This window comes from Phocoena phocoena, chromosome 12 (assembly GCF_963924675.1).
Source record: "Phocoena phocoena chromosome 12, mPhoPho1.1, whole genome shotgun sequence".
NCBI lineage: Eukaryota > Metazoa > Chordata > Mammalia > Artiodactyla > Phocoenidae > Phocoena > Phocoena phocoena.
Window position 1 is genome coordinate 38565391 of NC_089230.1, and position 18459 is coordinate 38583849.

At 40.0% G+C, this 18459-nt stretch overlaps 1 protein-coding gene across 1 annotated transcript; it reads right to left on the bottom strand.

The window, feature by feature from the left end:
• Nucleotides 1-580: 580 nt before the first annotated feature.
• SMPDL3A (sphingomyelin phosphodiesterase acid like 3A) lies at nt 581-18222 on the bottom strand. Its single transcript, XM_065889132.1, has 8 exons — nt 18076-18222; nt 13049-13262; nt 12005-12149; nt 7142-7238; nt 6201-6370; nt 5563-5743; nt 3650-3774; nt 581-1205 (listed from the first exon to the last, which is right to left on the bottom strand). Exons 1-8 carry the CDS (start codon nt 18185-18187, stop codon nt 888-890), a joined length of 1362 nt encoding a protein of 453 aa, XP_065745204.1. The 5' UTR covers nt 18188-18222; the 3' UTR covers nt 581-887.
• Between the last annotated feature and the right edge of the window lie 237 nt (nt 18223-18459).

The following is an 18459-nucleotide window of genomic DNA, read 5'->3' on the forward strand; positions in this document are numbered from 1 at the left end:
TCAACTTTAAAGGCTGGATCTCTATAGTACTTAATATATTTAAAAATATATAAAGAAAAATAGAGCTAACATTAACATAGCCACCAGGAAATTGATTGAACTAGGAAATAAAACTTTACCAACACATTTAAATCCCCTTATATATCTCTCCCCAATCAACTTTCCCATTCATTAACCTCCAACATTCCTGTATTTGATGGTTACCAACACACCTCTTCTGGGGGAATCTATTATGTGTATCTGTAAGCAACATATAAATACTATTTCTGCATTTTTCAAGTTTGATAAAATATTTAGCCATTCTCCCGTGACATTCTCTTCCTTAAAACTTAGTTCTAAAGAGGACTCCCCTTCACTCACAGAATGAAGACAGCTAGTGAGGTCATGTCCTGTGATGTTTCATAGACTCAGAGATGGCCCTAATGTGACCTTGGTGTTTTCCCAAGAGTATAGATAGTGCATAAACAGTGTCAACCTCATACTTAAAACTGTCTGAACCTCAGTTTACACATGAAGTTTCCAGAAGAATGAATTAAAAGACTGAAAATTATCATATTAAAAATAATTCATCATACTTAGGGAAAAGTAATTTATCTTATTGTATAAATGACAATTTCAACAAGAGTATAAATTAAATGTAATTATATAAACTGGAAGATAGGGTATTTACATCCAAACATCATTCTAGTAATGGGCAGTTTAGATACATTCGATATAATAAAAATTTAGGATGTTAAAAATACCTACATTTTGGGCATCATAAAAAAGCAAAGACAGGAATTCTTCCTGCCCACTCAGTAACTCACAAATTTTTGCATAACAATTCCACAAACTGATTTCAGAAACAGAGCAATGATACATTTTCTATGAGTACAGACTGTGAAATACTATGGCTTGTGCTTTATATAATATTGTTTGAGGCAATCTGTATAAGAAATAACATCAAGATTCATAATTGCACAAATCTGAAAGGCCTTACATTTCTCATCACAAATTACCCTACTGTCATAACTCACAAAGAAGTAATTGTAGTATTTTATAAACTGTTTACTGTCTAAGATTGCAAATTGTTTAGCTAATTCATACAAACTTTTTGGCTGCAAATCTTCAATGTCATAGGCCTGGGTCAGGGTATACTCCAGCTTCCAATTAGATTTTCCCTTCAGATTAGCATCTGTCAGGTTCAAGTAATACTGTAGCACATCCTATAGTTAAAAAGAGTAACAAAGCCTGGTTCGTTTTTTGGCATATGAAGTACTGCATAGCAAGAAGAGTTCTTATTAGGATTTATGTGACATTCTTAATTTAAAGTATAGTCATTTTAAGAAGTGTGCATTACTTTGAAAGAAAAAGAGTCCTGATAGAAAAATCTACATATTTTTTCATTTAAAAAATAATGAGGGCTTCCCTGGTGGCACAGTGGTTGAGAGTCCGCCTGCCGATGCAGGGGACCCGGGTTCGTGCCCCGGTCCGGGAAGATCCCACATGCCGCAGAGCGGCTGGGCCCATGAGCCATGGCCGCTGAGCCTGCGTGTCTGGAGCCTGTGCTCTGCAATGGGAGAGGCCACAACAGTGAGAGGCCCACGTGCCGCAAAAAACAAAAAAGAAAGAAAGAACATAATACAAAATAATCCAACTATACAGAGGGGCTTACAAAATAAAAAGCGCTCAATTCACACACATCAGAAGTAACCACTGCTAACAGTTGTATATAAATCAGTCATATGCAGGAGGTGGCTTGTACCAGCCCACAAATGCTGACTGTCAAATTTTCAGGCATCTTGCAAGTTAGTTGGTATCACTTTGGCAGCTTGAAATTGACCATGATGGGAGTATTTATTCCATGGAAATTGGCAAACACTACAAATCAAAGCACTTTTCCCCCTGTCCGGTGAACCAGCTATTAAACATTTACCAGCACTCCAGTGTGCTGTTCTAGACTTTATGTACAAAGAAATATAAGTATTTAGAATACATATACCTATTTCCTAACTTTTTGGCTTTTTCAAAAAATGAAATTAAACTATACAAACTGTTTTGCACTTTTAGAAATGATATAGTATTATATCAGGTACATCTTTCTATGTCAGTATACACACACACACGTGTGTGTGTGTGTGTCTGAGATTCAGATCCAAAAATAGGCAACTAATAGTTGTAAAAGAATTCCTTTGGGGACTTCCCTGGTGGAGCAGTGGTTAAGAATCCGCCTGCCAATGCAGAGGACACAGGTTCAAGCCCTGGTCCAGGAAGATCCCACATGCTGTAGAACAACTAAGCCTGTGTGCCACAACTACTGAGCCCACGTGCCACAACTACTAAAACCCATGCACCTAGAGACTGTGCTCCACAACAAGAGAAGCCACCGCAATGAGAAGCCCCCACTTGCCACAACTAGAGAAAGCCCACGTGCAGCAACAAAGACCCAATGCAGCCAAAAATAGATTAGTTAATTAATTTAAAAAAATTCCTTTGGACTATTTTCTCAATTGTTTTATCTCCTCATTTAATTTAATGTTTATGGATTAAACCAAATTTTTTCTGCCCTATCTTTTCTTGTAAAAACATGCTCTAGGGATTAACAAATCTATCTCCTACTAAATTTACCTAGGAGAAGAATACAGTCACATCAATAGAGACTTTAACTGAGAAATTCTTTTCAAATTATATTTGTTGAAAGGGGCAGTACCCATAAGCTAAATGCCTGGTCTTTTGAGGCTGAATTGATATATAGAGTCATGTACCAGCTCCAGAGAGCTTTTGTCTCAAAAGTTCCAACTCAATTTATTTTCTTTACAAAAAAAATTTTGCCAACATTTATTGAGTGCTTACTGTGAGCCAAGCATTTTTCCACGTGCTTTAAGAATAGTTGTTTGGGCTTCCCTGGTGGCGCAATGGTTGAGAATCTGCCTGCCAATGCAGGGGACACAGGTTCGAGCCCTGGTCTGGGAAGATCTCACATGCTGTGGAGCAACTAGGCCCGTGAGCCACAGCTATTGAGCCTGCGTGTCTGGAGCCTGTGCTCACAACAAGAGAGGCCGCAATAGTGAGAGGCCCGCGCACCGTGATGAAGAGTGGCCCCTGCTTGCCACAACTGGAGAAAGCCCTCGCACAGAGACGAAGACCCAACACAGCCGTAAAGAAATAAATAATTTTTTTAAAAAAAGAATAGTTGTTCATGTAGTCCTCACAGCAACTCAGTGAAGTCAGTAATATTTTAATCCCAGTTTTAAGGGGAATAGACTAGGACACAGAGAAGTAGGGTAAGACCACTCATGAGACAGTATGGTTTCAGAGCCTACATTCTTCTTCATAGCTGTGTTCTGGAGAAGAGTAATTAATAACAAATATGGAGTAGTGAAAAGTTTCAAATGTATGTAAGTCCACAAACAAGGTGCTACCCAATGAAACCTTATCTAAGTAAATGTGAAGACCTTAGAAGACAGAAACAGCTTCCCAAAGGCTAACCTCATAAACCCACACTTAGAAAGTGCTGACATTCCAAATATAAAAAAGAAGAAAAACATCCTGAGATTTCAACATAAAAGTACAACTCACAATAGCTGTGCTGAAAACATTCAACTAAACTAATGAAAACTACAAAGATATGCATAAATATGGGGTCAGTTCTAAAATGGTACCAACTTACCAGTAATTTATAATCATGAGGATCATATTGAAATAGTCTGACACCAGGATTGTTGGTCTGTTTTTCTAAAACACTCTTCACTGGAGTAACAGCAGGAGCCACAAACAAAGAATTTATCGGATTTCCTAGATAAAATATATGTACATAAACATATATTTTTAAATAATTGAGTTTAACTATATTAAAAACATGAACAAATTCCAGATTAAGAGGTTAACAGAAGTAACGGCCAAATGATGCGTGATGCTTGATGGATCCTGATCTGAAACAACACTAAAGAGACAATTTTGAGAAAATAGGGGAAGTTTTACTATGAAGAGATTAAAAGAATTATTGTTGATTTTGTTAGGTAAGTTAATGGTATTATTATGTAAGTTATCCATATACTTAGCAATGAATACAGAAGCATGTAGGGATGAAATACATTTGATGTATGAGACTTATGTTCAAATACTTCAGAAAAAAAAGAATAAAGAATCATAGATAAAATAAATGTGGCAAAATCTTGACAGATATTGAATATAAGTGATGGTGCATGGGGGTTTGTCTTATAATTCTCTCTACCTATATATATATTTGAAATTTTTCATAATAAAACTATCCAACTTATTACAAGTACACACACACAAAATATACAAAGCTAGTTTTTTTTGTACTCTACCTGTAACAATATTCCAATAATTATATAATAAGAATTTGATTTAAGTGTCACCATGTTTTACACATATTTGCTATAACAGCAGTCCCCAACCATTTTGGCACCAGGGACCAGTTTTGTGGAAGGCAATTTTCCCATGGGTGGGGTGGGTGGGTGATGCTTCAGGCGGTAATGGGAGCGATGGGGAGTGATGGGGAACAGCAGATGAAGCTTTGCTCTGGGCGGCCCCGTTCCTAACAGGCTGCAGACAGCGGTCCACAGCCCAGGGGTTGGGGACCCCTGTATTATAGAACTAAATTTCTGAGTAAAAAAGCTATCAAATGCTGAAAATGGTCATTTTTACCAAGCCCACTCATTCTAGATGAAGAAGGTAAAGCATTTCAAAAATGTTCCCCAGGGCTTCCCTGGTGGCGCAGTGGTTGAGAGTCCGCCTGCCGATGCAGGGGACATGGGTTCGTGCCCTGGTCCGGGAAGATCCCACATGCCGCGGAGCGGCTGGGCCCGTGAGCCATGGCCGCTGAGCCTGCGCGTCCGGAGCCTGTGCTCCTCAACGGGAGCACAGGAGAGGCCACAACAGTGAGAGGCCCACGTAAGGCAAAAAAAAAAAAATGTTCCCCAATTACTGAAAAAAAAAAATACATATTGATTTTTCTCCTGGCTGACTACTAAAAAATCAGAACTCTTATTTTGTTAACTCTCAGTTTTCTTGCCCTTATACAGAAGTTATCTTTAAAAATAGATAATCGTTGTCTTATTTAATGCTAGAGCTTCTTCTATTTTTTTTCTTTTAATGCTGAGTAGATGACAATGTCGATAAGCACTTAAAAGTAGGAGCTTAATTTATTTTAAACCAACAGTAAACTGTGCTTTGCTCTTTAAATTCTGAGAAGTAAATCTAATCACATCAAGGAAACTTGAGTCTAGCAGGTAAATAAAAAGGAGTGATTCTCTAAACTTGAGGACTTAAAAGAATATTTGAGTGAACTGAGGGTTTCAGAGGCTTTTGTGTCAACAGCAGTCAAATGATGACGGCCTTGCGGAGCTAAAAAGAAGAAACTCAGTGGCAGGACTAAATACGATTTGGACAGTTGCCATCACTCACAGAAGGTAACTGAGAAAAAGCAGGTGCTGGCTTTTTTAAATTAAAAAGATTTAATAAAACTTTTAATTTACTGGATCAGTAAAAATTAATGGATATTCACTATTTTGTTCTAGCATCTTGGATTGAGGAGATGCAAATAGAATGTTATATTACCTTTTTTATCTGAAAGAACCATAATACTATCTCTGTGAGTGTGTCCATAAAATTGTCCTGCAATGATGTTACTGTATTTTCTAAAAATATCTATCAATTTCTCATTATAGTATTCTCTCATTGCCGTGATGCTCCTTGAATAAGGCAGGTACCCCACTGGAACATGAGCTATGATGTACACCTGGAGAAAGAAACACAAAGAGGACTGATGAGAATCTTTTCGCACATTTTTCACAACAAAATGATTTAGATACCCAAGATTGAAAGTATATTAGCTAAATTTTAGAAAGCAAATATACCATCTCTCCTATTTATCTACCAAAAACAGATGAAATTATGAAACTATTAATGACCCTATATTTGCACTTGTCTATTGGAACTACATGGTTTATGATGTAAGGTAACTGTGACGTTGCTCAAAATTTTTTTTAAAAATATCAACAGATGTCAATCAATCCCCAGAGCATTAAAAGCAAAATAAAACAAGCAACACAGCAGAGGCAAATCACAAAGTGTTTCATGTAAGAACATCTTTAAATTTTAATACTTTTATTAATACCTGACCCCACTCAGGTCTAATAAGTATACAAGTTTAACCCTCTGTTCATCCCATGATGACGCTGGTCTACGGCATCTACCTTCTCCTTATTTTGCTGAGAGATGTTCAGTGTATTTTCTAGCCATTCAAACTGATTTGCTGGGTCAGTCTTATTTAGGGTCACGATATTTGGGCCATAGTATAAGTTTGTGTTGAGACTGATGATCCTAAAGTTCAGATTAGTTGAAACTTTCTGTGAATAAAAGCCACCTATAAAAACAAATTTGAAACACATTCTGGAATAATACACACACAGATACATATACACTGTGAAAGCAAAATCTTAATTAAGGTTTTCAATCCATTTAGGCAGGTTATACTTATTTCTTATTCTTTAGTTTGCACATACATAGGCTGTCATTGGATAAGAATCAGATTTAACAAACATTTATTGAAAACCTACTATGTGTCAAGTCCGATGCTGCCACTTCCACAAATTGAGGTAACAACAGTTGTATCCAACATTCACATGAAAAGATAACTAAATGTTTTGGCACTAGGCAATGAGGTACTGAATTTTATAAAAGAAAGATTAATACATCAACTTCTACTTTTGTATGTTTGGGGAATTAAGATAAGAGATATTGTGAAATCTAAAATCCAAAGAATGGGAACACACATGGATCTTGCCAGAGAATACTGAGGAAGAAATGTCAGATAAACCAGAGCTGCTACAATCTCAGGTGAGATGAGGCTTAAAGGTATAACCCCACTCACACCTGTGAACCAGTGGTGACAGAACACCCTGCTCCCGTGGCACTTTCAGTCACTGGGACTCTGCCCCTGCTTTCTTTGCCCTGGGCCCACTCACCATCCATGCCACTCCCCGGCTTTCAAACATGATAAGGCCTCCAGAGAAACTGGGCACAGGGACTCTGCAGAATTGGCACACCCAAGCAAACATTAAAGATCTAAGTCTAAACAACATGAACTGAGATAAAAAACAGAGATAAAATAGGGATGAGTAAATCTTTCACTTACCTTTCCTTAGAGTACTAATAGCTTCTTCATCCAGCCATGGCTTCCAGAGGCTTGCTACTGCATTGTACACCTTGCTGGTGAATACAGGCAGTTGATCCTGGCCACAAACAATATAATCCACCAGTGAAACTCTGAAGATATGTGGATGAATTAATGTAAATATCACTTGAGCGGTTACTACTATGTTAGGCATCTGGAGATGCAGGAATACTAGATAGACTTGATTTTCAAGGATTTGTAACTTAATTGGGGAGATGGAGGACAAAATGCAACCAATCATCTGTAAGACAATGTGCTAGGTACCACCACAAGGGTTCTGGGAGTGGAAAAGCAAGACAATCAAGTCTAGCCCAGAGAGTCAGCAGGGAGAGTGAAAAGAGCATTTGAACCAGATCTTGAATAATGATTTCATCAAGTTGACAAGAAAGGGAATCAAAGCAAAAATAATGGCCCAGACACCAACACAGTGCTGTATACAGAAACAAGCCCTAGTTTCAGCGTGACTGGGGTATAGAATGGACGTGAGAATATGCTTATTATAGAGACACTGAAGGCAGGTTTTAGCCTGAATATGTAGGACCTGGTGTAGCATGCCTAGGAGATGGATTTCAGAATTAAACAAAGTCCTCTGGAATGTTAATACTAGTATAAAGCTTTTTAACTTCTTGAATGAAGACTTATAACCACGTTTTTGATTTTTTGTTTGCTTTATTGGAGTATATAGTTGCTTTACAGTGTTGTGTTAGTTTCTGTTGTACAGCAAAGTGAATCAGTTGTACGTATACATATATCCTCTCTTATTTAGATTTCCTTCTCATTCAGGTCACCACAGAGCACTGAGTAGAGTTCCCCGTTCTATAAGGGTGTGGTGAAAAGCGAACCCTCCTGCACTGTTGGTGGGAATGCAAACTGATACAACCACTATGGAGAACAGTATGGAGGTTCCTTAAAAAACTAACAATAGAACTACCATGTGACTCAGCAATCCCACTACTGGGCATATACCCTGAGAAAACCATAATTCAAAAAGAGTCATGTACCACAATGTTCATCGCAGCACTATTTACAATAGCCAGGACATGGAAGCAACCTAAGTGTCCATCGACAGATGAGTGGGTAAAGAAGATGTGGCACATATATACAATGGAATATTACTCAGCCATAAAAAGAAACGACATTGAGTTATTTGTAGTCAGATGGATGGACCTGGAGTCTGTCATACAGAGTGAAGTAAGTTAGAAAGAGAAAAACATGTTTTTGATTTGAAGTCTCTTTATGTCAGCCTAAATCATATCATTCTGATTTTTTAAATAATATATGTATAATACATTATACCGTATTTTTATCATCCTATTTTATCATATTATAATGAATATCTTTATGGTGACATAAGCTCAGGGGAAGAAAAAAAACTTCAAGAAAGTACATACTGAATAAAAACCCAGAAATCATTTGTGAAATTGGGTAATTATTCCTATTTTTCGTTTCAAAAAATTATGGTAAAAAACTGAAGCCATTTTCTTCACTCTCTTCATTTCCTTCTCTATATTGGTGACACAGACCTATTTCTCAAAGGAGTTTCCCTGTCATCATTAATTAAAATTCTTAGTTTTTTTTTTTTTAAGATGACACCCAAGTCACATTAGTTCCTAAAACATGTGCCTAATACATAATGAAAATACAAATATATTCAGGGCAAGTAATAAGCAAATGACTTCTTTTAACTGAAACTGATTTTCCAAAGGATATTTTCTTTTTTTTCTTTTTTTTTTTTTTTTTTTTTTGGTACGCGGGCCTCTCACTGTTGTGGTCTCTCCCGTTGCGGAGCACAGACTCCGGACGCGCAGGCTCAGCAGCCATGGCTCACGGGCCCAGCCGCTCAGCGGCATGTGGGATCTTCGCGGACTGGGGCACGAACCCGCGTCCCCTGCATCGGCAGGCGGACCCCCAACCACTGCGCCACCAGGGAAGCCCCAAAGGATATTTTCAATTTGTGTCAGCGATCAGAGTCATCTGTCTGAAAATTACACAATGGCTTAGGCCAATCTAAGTTCTGATTAAAAATTGGTAATTATCATCATCATCATCAAAAACCTAATATCTTAGCCATTTGTTTACATTGGGATGGATGCCAAGATACTGGTATGGTCATGTAGAATCAAAATTATATAAACATTGCTCTAGATTTTTCTGTCTATTTTAAGTATGAAAAACATGAGCACCAGAGAAGTTAAGTGATTTATCCAGGGAGAGCTGGTCAGTCCCAGAGCTGGGTCTAAATCCCAGGTCTTTCTACCATCACTCTTACATTCAGTTATCTGTTGCACAATGGGAAGTGACCCACTCACCAGTTTGGTGGCACCAGCCTTGCCATTGTAGGAGTACCAGAGGACCCTGGCCCAGACTGCTTCCTTGAGTGGCAATGGGAAGAAATCCCTGGGCTGTCCACACAAATATCTACTTCTGATGTAGTGGGTGGGAATTTGCGTCTGTATTTGTATGTTGATGTAGCTATGTTTAAATACATGTTTATGGGGTTTTAGTGGAGAAATAACACATCCGATTTATTTGTTACTAACATTCACTGGAATTTGATCTCAGATATGAGAAGTCTCTAGGAGAATTTGTTGTAGGGCTTTCATGTTACATCTGACCTTCCTGAAACTGGGATGGAAGGATGGCAGTAGAATAATAGAAGGTTTTCAGGTATAAGGTCATAAGCTAGGAAGAGAAAAAAATTAACTGTTTAAGGTATAAAGGCTGCCAGTTTATCCTAGCTGTACATATAATCGGATATATTTTAAAAGTTGGATAGCATCTATATCTTTGAATTATTATAAGAGTTGGCTTTGCAGAAAGAAGGCAGAGATAAAAGTAAAATAAAACCAATCCTCAGGGGAGTCAGGAAACATGTGTCCCATGTCACTGCTTCATGCTACAAAACCACCACTTCACTTACTGAGGGCTTATCATGTGCCAGGTAGGAAACTATGCCCTTTCCACATAGTGTCGCTAATTCTCCCCAAAACTTTGCAAAGTAGGTATTATTGCTCTTGTTTACAAATGATCAGGGATAATTATGTGCATTATCCAAGTTGCTCAAGCTATTAGAAGCAGGACAGAACAGGCTTTTAGCCTCCAGTGAATGTGACTCTAAACCCCACATGTTTTCCATTACAACAGTCTACCTGTCACCTAAAGCATATAAAAACAATGTGTGTAACCTCTGATTCCTGGAGATTGCCCATTCCCAAGCCTCTGCCCTGTGTGGTCTAACATCTCAACAGTAACAAAAGCTGACCACTGGCTGAAAGGCCAACTCGCAAAGACTCACATATTGTTCATCTCAAGACAGGAGGCCGGGCTCAAGAAGTCACTTGAAACTTAAGCTCATCATAGAGTGCAACTTTTCGAAGTCACATTATTCACATTAATTAACTATTATAATCAAAACCTTCATTAAGCAGCCTTTGGACATGAGATGGAAAAGATATGCTAAACCAAAAGAAAAATGTAGACAAAGAAAGGCATGAAAGTAAACATATTGTTTAGGAAATATTGATATGTTAGTCTGGCAAGAGTAAAGGATGTGTGAAAGGATGTTTGTTTAACTGAACACAAAAGATCCAGGATGTGGGCTCTCCCACTAAGTGACTGTGAACACCGGAACAAGCAACTTAACATTTCTGGGCCTCAGTTTTCTCTTTTGTAAAATGAAGAGTTGATCTAGACAAGGGGTCAGCAAACTTTTTCTATGAAGGGTCAAAAAATAAATATTACTTTAGGCTTCTGGGCCACATAGTCAATGTGGCAAGTATTCTACTCTGCTGTTACGGTACACAAGCAGCCACAGGCAAAACAGAAAGCACGGCCATGGCTGTGTTCCAGCAAAACTTTATCTACAAAAACAAGTGTCACACTGCATTCGGACCACAGGCCCTAGTTTGCCAAGCCCTGAACTAAACAACAATCTCTAAGATCTCTTGAATCTGAACAGATCTAAGATTCTACACTGCTAGAGCAGATCGCTGTAACCAGCGCTGCTATCCAATTGTTATGCACAGGCTGTTTAATAATTAAACAGCCACCCTAATAGGTTGAAGCCTGGGCCGTATCAGGCATTAAAAATATTCTGAACATGCTCTCTACCTTGAATCACATCTTGAACACGGACCTCCCTTTTGGGTTCTTATGATGATTTGCTATGCTTTTGTTTTTAATCACAATTCAGCTTAGATCAGAGTATGGGTAGCTTAGTAGGCCTAATAGAAATTCTGAAAAATGTAAACATTTGTCAACATTAACCGTTTTTGCTAACCTGAACATGGAAATTCAAATGAACAAAATTATTCAAAAGCAAGGAGAAACTGCGGAAGAATACAAAGGAAATCAAGAATTAATAGCTCACAAACTAGGTAATTGGATTCCAAAATCTCACTATGGATGTAACTTTTTTTTTTTTTGCGGTACGCGGGCCTCTCACTGTTGCGGCCTCTCCCGTTGTGGAGCACAGGCTCCAGACGCGCAGGCTCAGCGGCCATGGCTCACGGACCCAGCCGCTCCACGGCACATGGGATCTTCCCGGACCGGGGCACGAAGCCGTGTCCCCTGCATCAGCAGGCGTACTCTCAACCACTGCGCCACCAGGGAAGCCCTGGATATAACTTTTTATGAACTATTAGGAGTCCCTTTCAAGTCCCCAAAGCACTTGTCTTGCCTTCCTCGATGGTTAGCATTAAGAGCAAACTCCACCTCCATGAGCACCCCTCCCATGCCCTATCATCGGCTAGTTATCAGCATACTTTTGACACTATTGATGGAAAAAATCCTTTAAGCATTTCTAGAAGTTGTGGTCAAATTTACCTGTGGCCAATAGTCATGATTACCCAGTGCAGGGAAAACCTGGAGATTTGGAAAGAGACTCTGGACTGTGGTTGTCATATTAGCAATCACATTTATGACCGTGTCTGTTGAGAGTTCACGCACTGGAACATGAGGTGGGCTATCCCTGAAAAGGAGACAGAATCATAGAGAACAAAATCAGTTTCCATAAAAAGTCACTAGACTCCCGTGTAATGCCTTGCTGTATTGTCATTGTCAAATTCCACTATAAATCAACAGATGATAAAGAGTTGATAAACTACTCTTCATTTACCTTTGTCCCACAGGGAAGCCTATAAAAAAGAAAATTTGTGAAATACAAAAGATAAACTGGAAATCTCAGTCTATTTCACTGCCTGACTGAAGATTTATAAGAGGCAAAAAATTTTAGCAATTAAAAGCACAGATTCCAGGGCCAAAAGTGCCAGGTTTGCCATTTATTAGTTGTGTGCACTTGGGCAAGTTACTTAGATACTCAGTGCCTTCATTTCCTTATCTGTAAAATGGGAATAACAATATCCATTGTGAAGATTAAATGAGTTACAATGTATAAATTAAAACAGTGCCACGGTCATTACTTCGGGTCCAGGAAATATTAGGCCTCTTCACTCTGTCATGATGGATGGAATTTGTTAATTACACCACCAGAAGATGATGTTTGCAAAATCGCTACCACAGGTTAACTCCCATTGTTGCCTTTTGTTTTTGGATTATTTAATCAAGACCTATTATCACATTAATAAACACCTCAAGACACTGACACAAATATGCTGTTTATGGATTCATCTCTTAGTTAACATGGACATATTTCTAGAGCCTGTATTCTAAACAAACAAAGAAAGAAAACTGGGTCTTTTAAAGTTTTTCTTATCCCTAATAATGTTGATTAATTTGATCTAGTATTTTTTTAAACCCCAAGAATTCTTAAAACATAATATATATTCTTATGAAATTTGGCATTCTAATGAAGCTTAGGACACTGTAGATACATACTGAGTAACTAAGGGTATTTATATAATCACTCACCCTGTCCATATCATAAAAGATGCTTCCTGTCCTGAATTTTTAATAAAATCAAATGCTGACAAAATGAGGTGATAAGGAGAATCACATAGAACATCTCCAAAAGGGCCAGGATTGGAGGCATTTGCACCTTTCGAGGAAGCGCATACTTTTGTGTGGTCATCTGTGATGTGGTAAGTAGGGTCTAAGTGTAAGTCAGTCACGTGCCAAAACTGTCCTGGTGATGAGAAAATAAATGCTGTTAAATCTACTTCTCTTTTGGAATTCCCATACCAATATTTACAGTAAGATGAGACAGTTGCTCCACCCTGTGATAGAGGAAAGCCCTAGTCATTTAAATATTCATATGCCCTGAAGTTAAATACACTCCCTGCCAGAAATAAGGATTCTAAAGACAATAGGAAGACTTTACTAGAATTTACTATTTACACACACCAGAACTGATGAAGTCCCTCAAAGCCTGCCTACTTAATAAAGACTACATGACAAACATAAGTTTGCATAGTGATATAAATGGAGACATCCTTCTGGGAAGTCAATAATAATCCCATATTGTATCTTAATAGCATGTCTCCTTCCTTGTAGAATTTGAGGTTTTAGAATTTATTTATTTTCTTGTAGAAAAATGGACCAAAAATATGATGTGTTTTGTTAGGGTCACACAGTGAATAGATTGCAGAACTTGTAACTAATAAATCTCACTCCTAATTTCTTGTAAAACCTTGCCGCTCAACATTAATGAAAAAAAGTCTTCAGTTTAGCTTTCAGCAAAAAATAGCCACTGCCAGAGGTTCTTAAAAGCTATTTAACAGAGGAACATCTTCTATCATACACTTGTATAAGATGTTCATAATATTAAGGGAAGCATTTGTTAGAGAAGATGCTTCCACTGGGTTTTCAGGGAGAAGCCCAAGACCCACTTGATAGCACCCCTGACTGGAAATCATCTTGAGAAAGATTCTTTCTTTGAAGGAAACACAGGTTAATCATAGTAGTATCCCTCTTTATTAAGTATTTACTATGTACCAGACATGGTGATAAGCAATTTCAAGATACTGTGTCATTGCATTCTCAAAACTACTCTCTGAAGTAGGAATCACTGTTCTTATTTTAGAGTTGAGAAATTAATGCTGGATCAGTTAGAAAATTTGCTCTAGTATATATAGCTTAATAAATGGCAGAGACAAAATCTGACCCCTCATTTTGAAGGGCCCTCAAGTTTGCTTATACTTAATTCATATATATCTTCAGTGATTTTGCTGCCTTCTCATATGCAACCAATAAACTGTTTTAATATTGAGACTTTTTCACACTTTGAATTCAGAGCTCACTCTGATTAGGACTAATTTACAATAGGAAACATCAGAAGTGACATAGCAGCAGTACTACACCAGAAGCATGGAGCAAATAAGTAGAATGCAAACTTTTATCTATACAAATGATAAAAGCTAAGTATGCACCTGAGCAGACACTTGGATAAAACCCAAAGCTGGATAATAAAGTAGAAAATTGAAAGCAGTTAACTTAAGGTGGAAAAGGTGTACTACATTTAGGATGTTATTTCTTTGCAAAGTTGTTGTAATTTTATAACACATTTAAGTTCACAGCTAAGAAGTGGTAGACAGAAGATCCAGAACAAAGTAGTCATTAAATAGTCTTTATGGTCAATTACTTGGTATTCAGCCCCCATTTGAAAACATTTGCCAAGAGTTATTTTCTTCCATAATGCAGAAAGCACTGCAACTCTTTTTCCAGCTTGGACATACTTTACCCAGCACATAAAGTGGTTCGGCAGATAGCTCAGAATCATCCTGGTGGCTGCCCTTCCTTGGGGTATAAATATATACTGCAACTCTATTTTACGTAAATATGTACATTATTATTCATAGAATGTTAAGGCATGTAGTAAACTACACACAGAACAGCACAGTGTTATGGTTAAGGATGGGGGCTCTGGAATCAGACCGCCTTACTTCAAATCCAAGCTCTTCTTCCTAATCTAGCTGTATGACCTCGGCCTGTTTCATCTGTAAAATGGAAATAATATTATTGTCTACTGAATGAGGGTTAAGTGACTTAGTAGCAGAAAGAGCCTGGCATCTGGTAAGCTCAACATTAGTTGTATTGTTATTCATTTGTAATGTCAAGCTTGCATCTGAGATTGAATTTCCTCATTTCCAAGTAGTGGCTGAAATGTATTGAGTACTTACTGTAAGTTTAATACTGTTTCTTATGCTTTACGTGTATTGACTGACCATTATTTCCATTTTACAGGTAAGGAACTGCAGCACTCAGAGATTAAGTGCAAGTCACGTATGTCATATTCAGGAAATCTGACTCCAGAGTCCACACGGCTCTTAACCACTGCACACAGTACCTCTCTGTGCGTGCTCACATTCAAATGTCCTTCCAGAAAAAAGAAGTCCTTCCGTCTCACTTGCCTCGTGTAAGATAGATAACAGCTACACCTATAGGGGATACTGTGACAAGTAAGGGACATGAAATTATTAATATATTAAACTTTGTAAAACAAAACTGGAAACACATTAAGGACACATTCCTCTGATGTAACCTATTACCTGGATTTATATATCCCCAGCATCTAGAATACGTCTGACCTATAGTAGGTCCTCTACAAACATTCTTTAACTGGCACAGGCAGATTCAGAATTTCCTCAATATCACATGGTGACTCAGTAATGAAAGCTGAAATGGAACCTGTCTCTCCAGACTTGCAGTCTAGCACCCTTTCCACTACACTGGATTGCTAGACAGATAAGTGAGGAATAATTATTTAGGTGCCGTGAAGGGTGTCTTTAAATAGAAGCCAAGAATGGAGCCCTGACAGGTTCCTAACCTGGGATTTATGAATAATGAACCTCTGGAGGCCCCACCTCCCACCTCTAATGAAATTTATACAAAATACTGTGTGTGTGTGTGTGTGTGTGTGTGTCCAAGGCCAGAGACCTGGCCTGTGGCAGAGCCCACACTTCAACTGATTCTCTGGTTCGCAGTCCAATGTTCTTTTCACTACACAACAATTGCTTTCTCGTTCTGCAGATAATATTTAAAAAGATTCCCACATATGTATATGTGTATATGTGTGTGTGTTGTAAACATATCTGGACAAATGCTCAAAACAATCTTATCGTATCTTTGGGATAATGTATCCCAAAGAAGCTAGTATATCATAATTCAGATGTTTGGACATATGGTTGTTGTTTAAAATAGGTGTTTTTGTTTATTTCTTTATAATGTCAGTTCCTACCAAATACTCCATCAGGTCCTGACTTACTAAATCTAAAAACTTGTAGCCAAACACAACCAGGTGAAGTCTCCCTGGGCTATTGTCCTCTGACCACTGGGACTTGACAGGACAGAAAGCTGAGACCGGAATTGGCGCGCGCGCGCGCGCACACACACACACACACACACACACACACACCACGGTGTAAAGAAGTCCTAGCATTTGGGGTGGGAACAGGGGGAGAGGGAAGGTCACATCAAGCGGAAAGCATATGAATTAATATATCCAATGTGAACCTGCTGAATGGACACTTCAGCAGGTCTTTGAACCTTGGCTCCCCCTCTCCCTTTCTCTTCCCCAGGTGTAGCTTCCCTGCAGAAACAGGGCGGTGTGAAGTGGAGACTCACTAGACCCCAGAAAGCTGTCATTGAGGCCTTCAGCAATCAGATCCTTAAAACCAAAAGGTGCATTTGCCATCGGTTGGCCTCCTGCATCCTAGGACATTTTATCTCAAAATCCTAAACAGCCACATAATTAAAGAAAAACAGCTTTAATGAAAGCAGAAGCCAGCAGCATGCATAAGTATTTGAGGACAATTTCTTGTTATCACTGACAGTTGGGAAATAAGATTGACAGTTCTTGCTTTCAATTGCCTGACAGCTGAGTCATGAGGACTTGGCTCCTGAACAAACAGGAGGCATTTTTTGCCCAGAGCATTTCCGAAATCATGTGAGAGTCAAATGATGGAGAAGAGAGGAGGTTTCAGAGCCAAGTACTAAGCTGTTTCAGAGACAGCTATGCCCAAACCACAGAACACAACTCCACCCATCCCATTTCGCCCCCTCTAGATAACAAAGCAATTATGTTTAAAGTTGAGTCAGGGAGGTGAGGGTGGGCACCTTGACCTTTAGCACTGAAGGCTCAGGTGGCATCACAAAATCTCTCATCCAACGTTTATGCATTCTGGACCAGTGGTTCTCAGACTCTAGCATCTATGACAATCACCTGGACGATTTGTTAAACAGATCGTTGGGGCTCAATTCTCCGAGAGTTTTGGGTTTGGCAGGTCTGGGGTGGGGCTAAAAACTTGCATTTTTAACGCATTTAAGCAATGCTGGTGCTACTGGTGCCGGACCCCACTTTGAGAACCACTTCTGTACAGGCTAAGCGTTGGGAATGAATTAACGTCGGCCCTGCCGGCGGGGAGCCCAGGGGCGTCCAGGTAAAGTGAAGGCCCCGTGGGTTCTAACGTAGACTAACCAGCGCGGAGCGCCAGGGCCGCAACCGCGCTGGGGTTGGAGGGGTGGGAAGAAAAGGCCACCAAATTTGACGCGCAGGACAGAAGAAACTCAGTCCCACTGAAATTTACGCTGCTGAGAAGCTGAAACCCCGCAGCTCCCCCTCTGCTCTGGGCAGATTCAGGGCCTCTGGAAATGCGGGACACCCAGCCCCCAGCTTCTTTTTTCCTTGAGACACCCAGGTTTTCCTTCCTTTCCTCCGGGCACAAAACACACCTGGAGACGCAAAGCGAAAACAACTGCACGGGAGGAGCAGCGGCCCCCACAGTCCGCAGCCAGTCCCGGCCTCCCCGCCGAGCCGAGCTGGCGCTCGTGTCCTTCCGTCGCCCTCGCCCTCGCCCTCCCCGCGCCCCGAAGGGGGAGTCGCAGCCCAGAGCCTTGGCTGGGGCCACTGCTGCCCACACACACTTTTCTCGGCTTTGCGCAGGCGCTCTGGCCGCCGCTCCCGGGCAGCTTCTAGCAGGATAAGGGTACAGACGACTCACCCACCGCCGGACTGGGACTCGGGCCGCCAGCGGGAGCCAGAGGCAGTCCGAGGCCGGGGCGGCAGTGCCAAGCAGCCAGCAGGCAGCAGACGAGCGCGCCCAGCCGCGCCATCGCGGGTCGCGGCCACGGGCCTGGGAGTCCCGGGGCTCCACACGACTGTAGGGCCCGGGGCTGGGGAGGAGGAAGACTTCTGCTGGGGTTGACGCCCAGTGGTCACGTGAGAGGGCAGAGTCCTTAATGAGTAGGTTCGGTTGACCTTCAACAGCTGTCTAGCTATAATCCGGCTTTTCCCGTTTCTGTTTGTGTCTCAACGTCAGTAACTAGCCTGGGAAGGAATGTGCTTGGAGCAACCCCTCGCAGATCATCTTCCCAAAGTGCCACCT

Coding starts and splice junctions, on each gene's coding strand:
- SMPDL3A (XM_065889132.1), bottom strand. CDS start 18,187: ATGGCGCGGCTGGGCGCGCTCGTCTGCTGCCTGCTGGCTGCTTGGCAC. Junction 13,263..18,075: donor GAGTCCCAGTCCGGCGGTGG/GTGAGTCGTCTG, acceptor TCTCATCACCAG/GACAGTTTTGGCACGTGACT. Junction 12,150..13,048: donor TCTTTTATGATATGGACAGG/GTGAGTGATTAT, acceptor TCTCCTTTTCAG/GGATAGCCCACCTCATGTTC.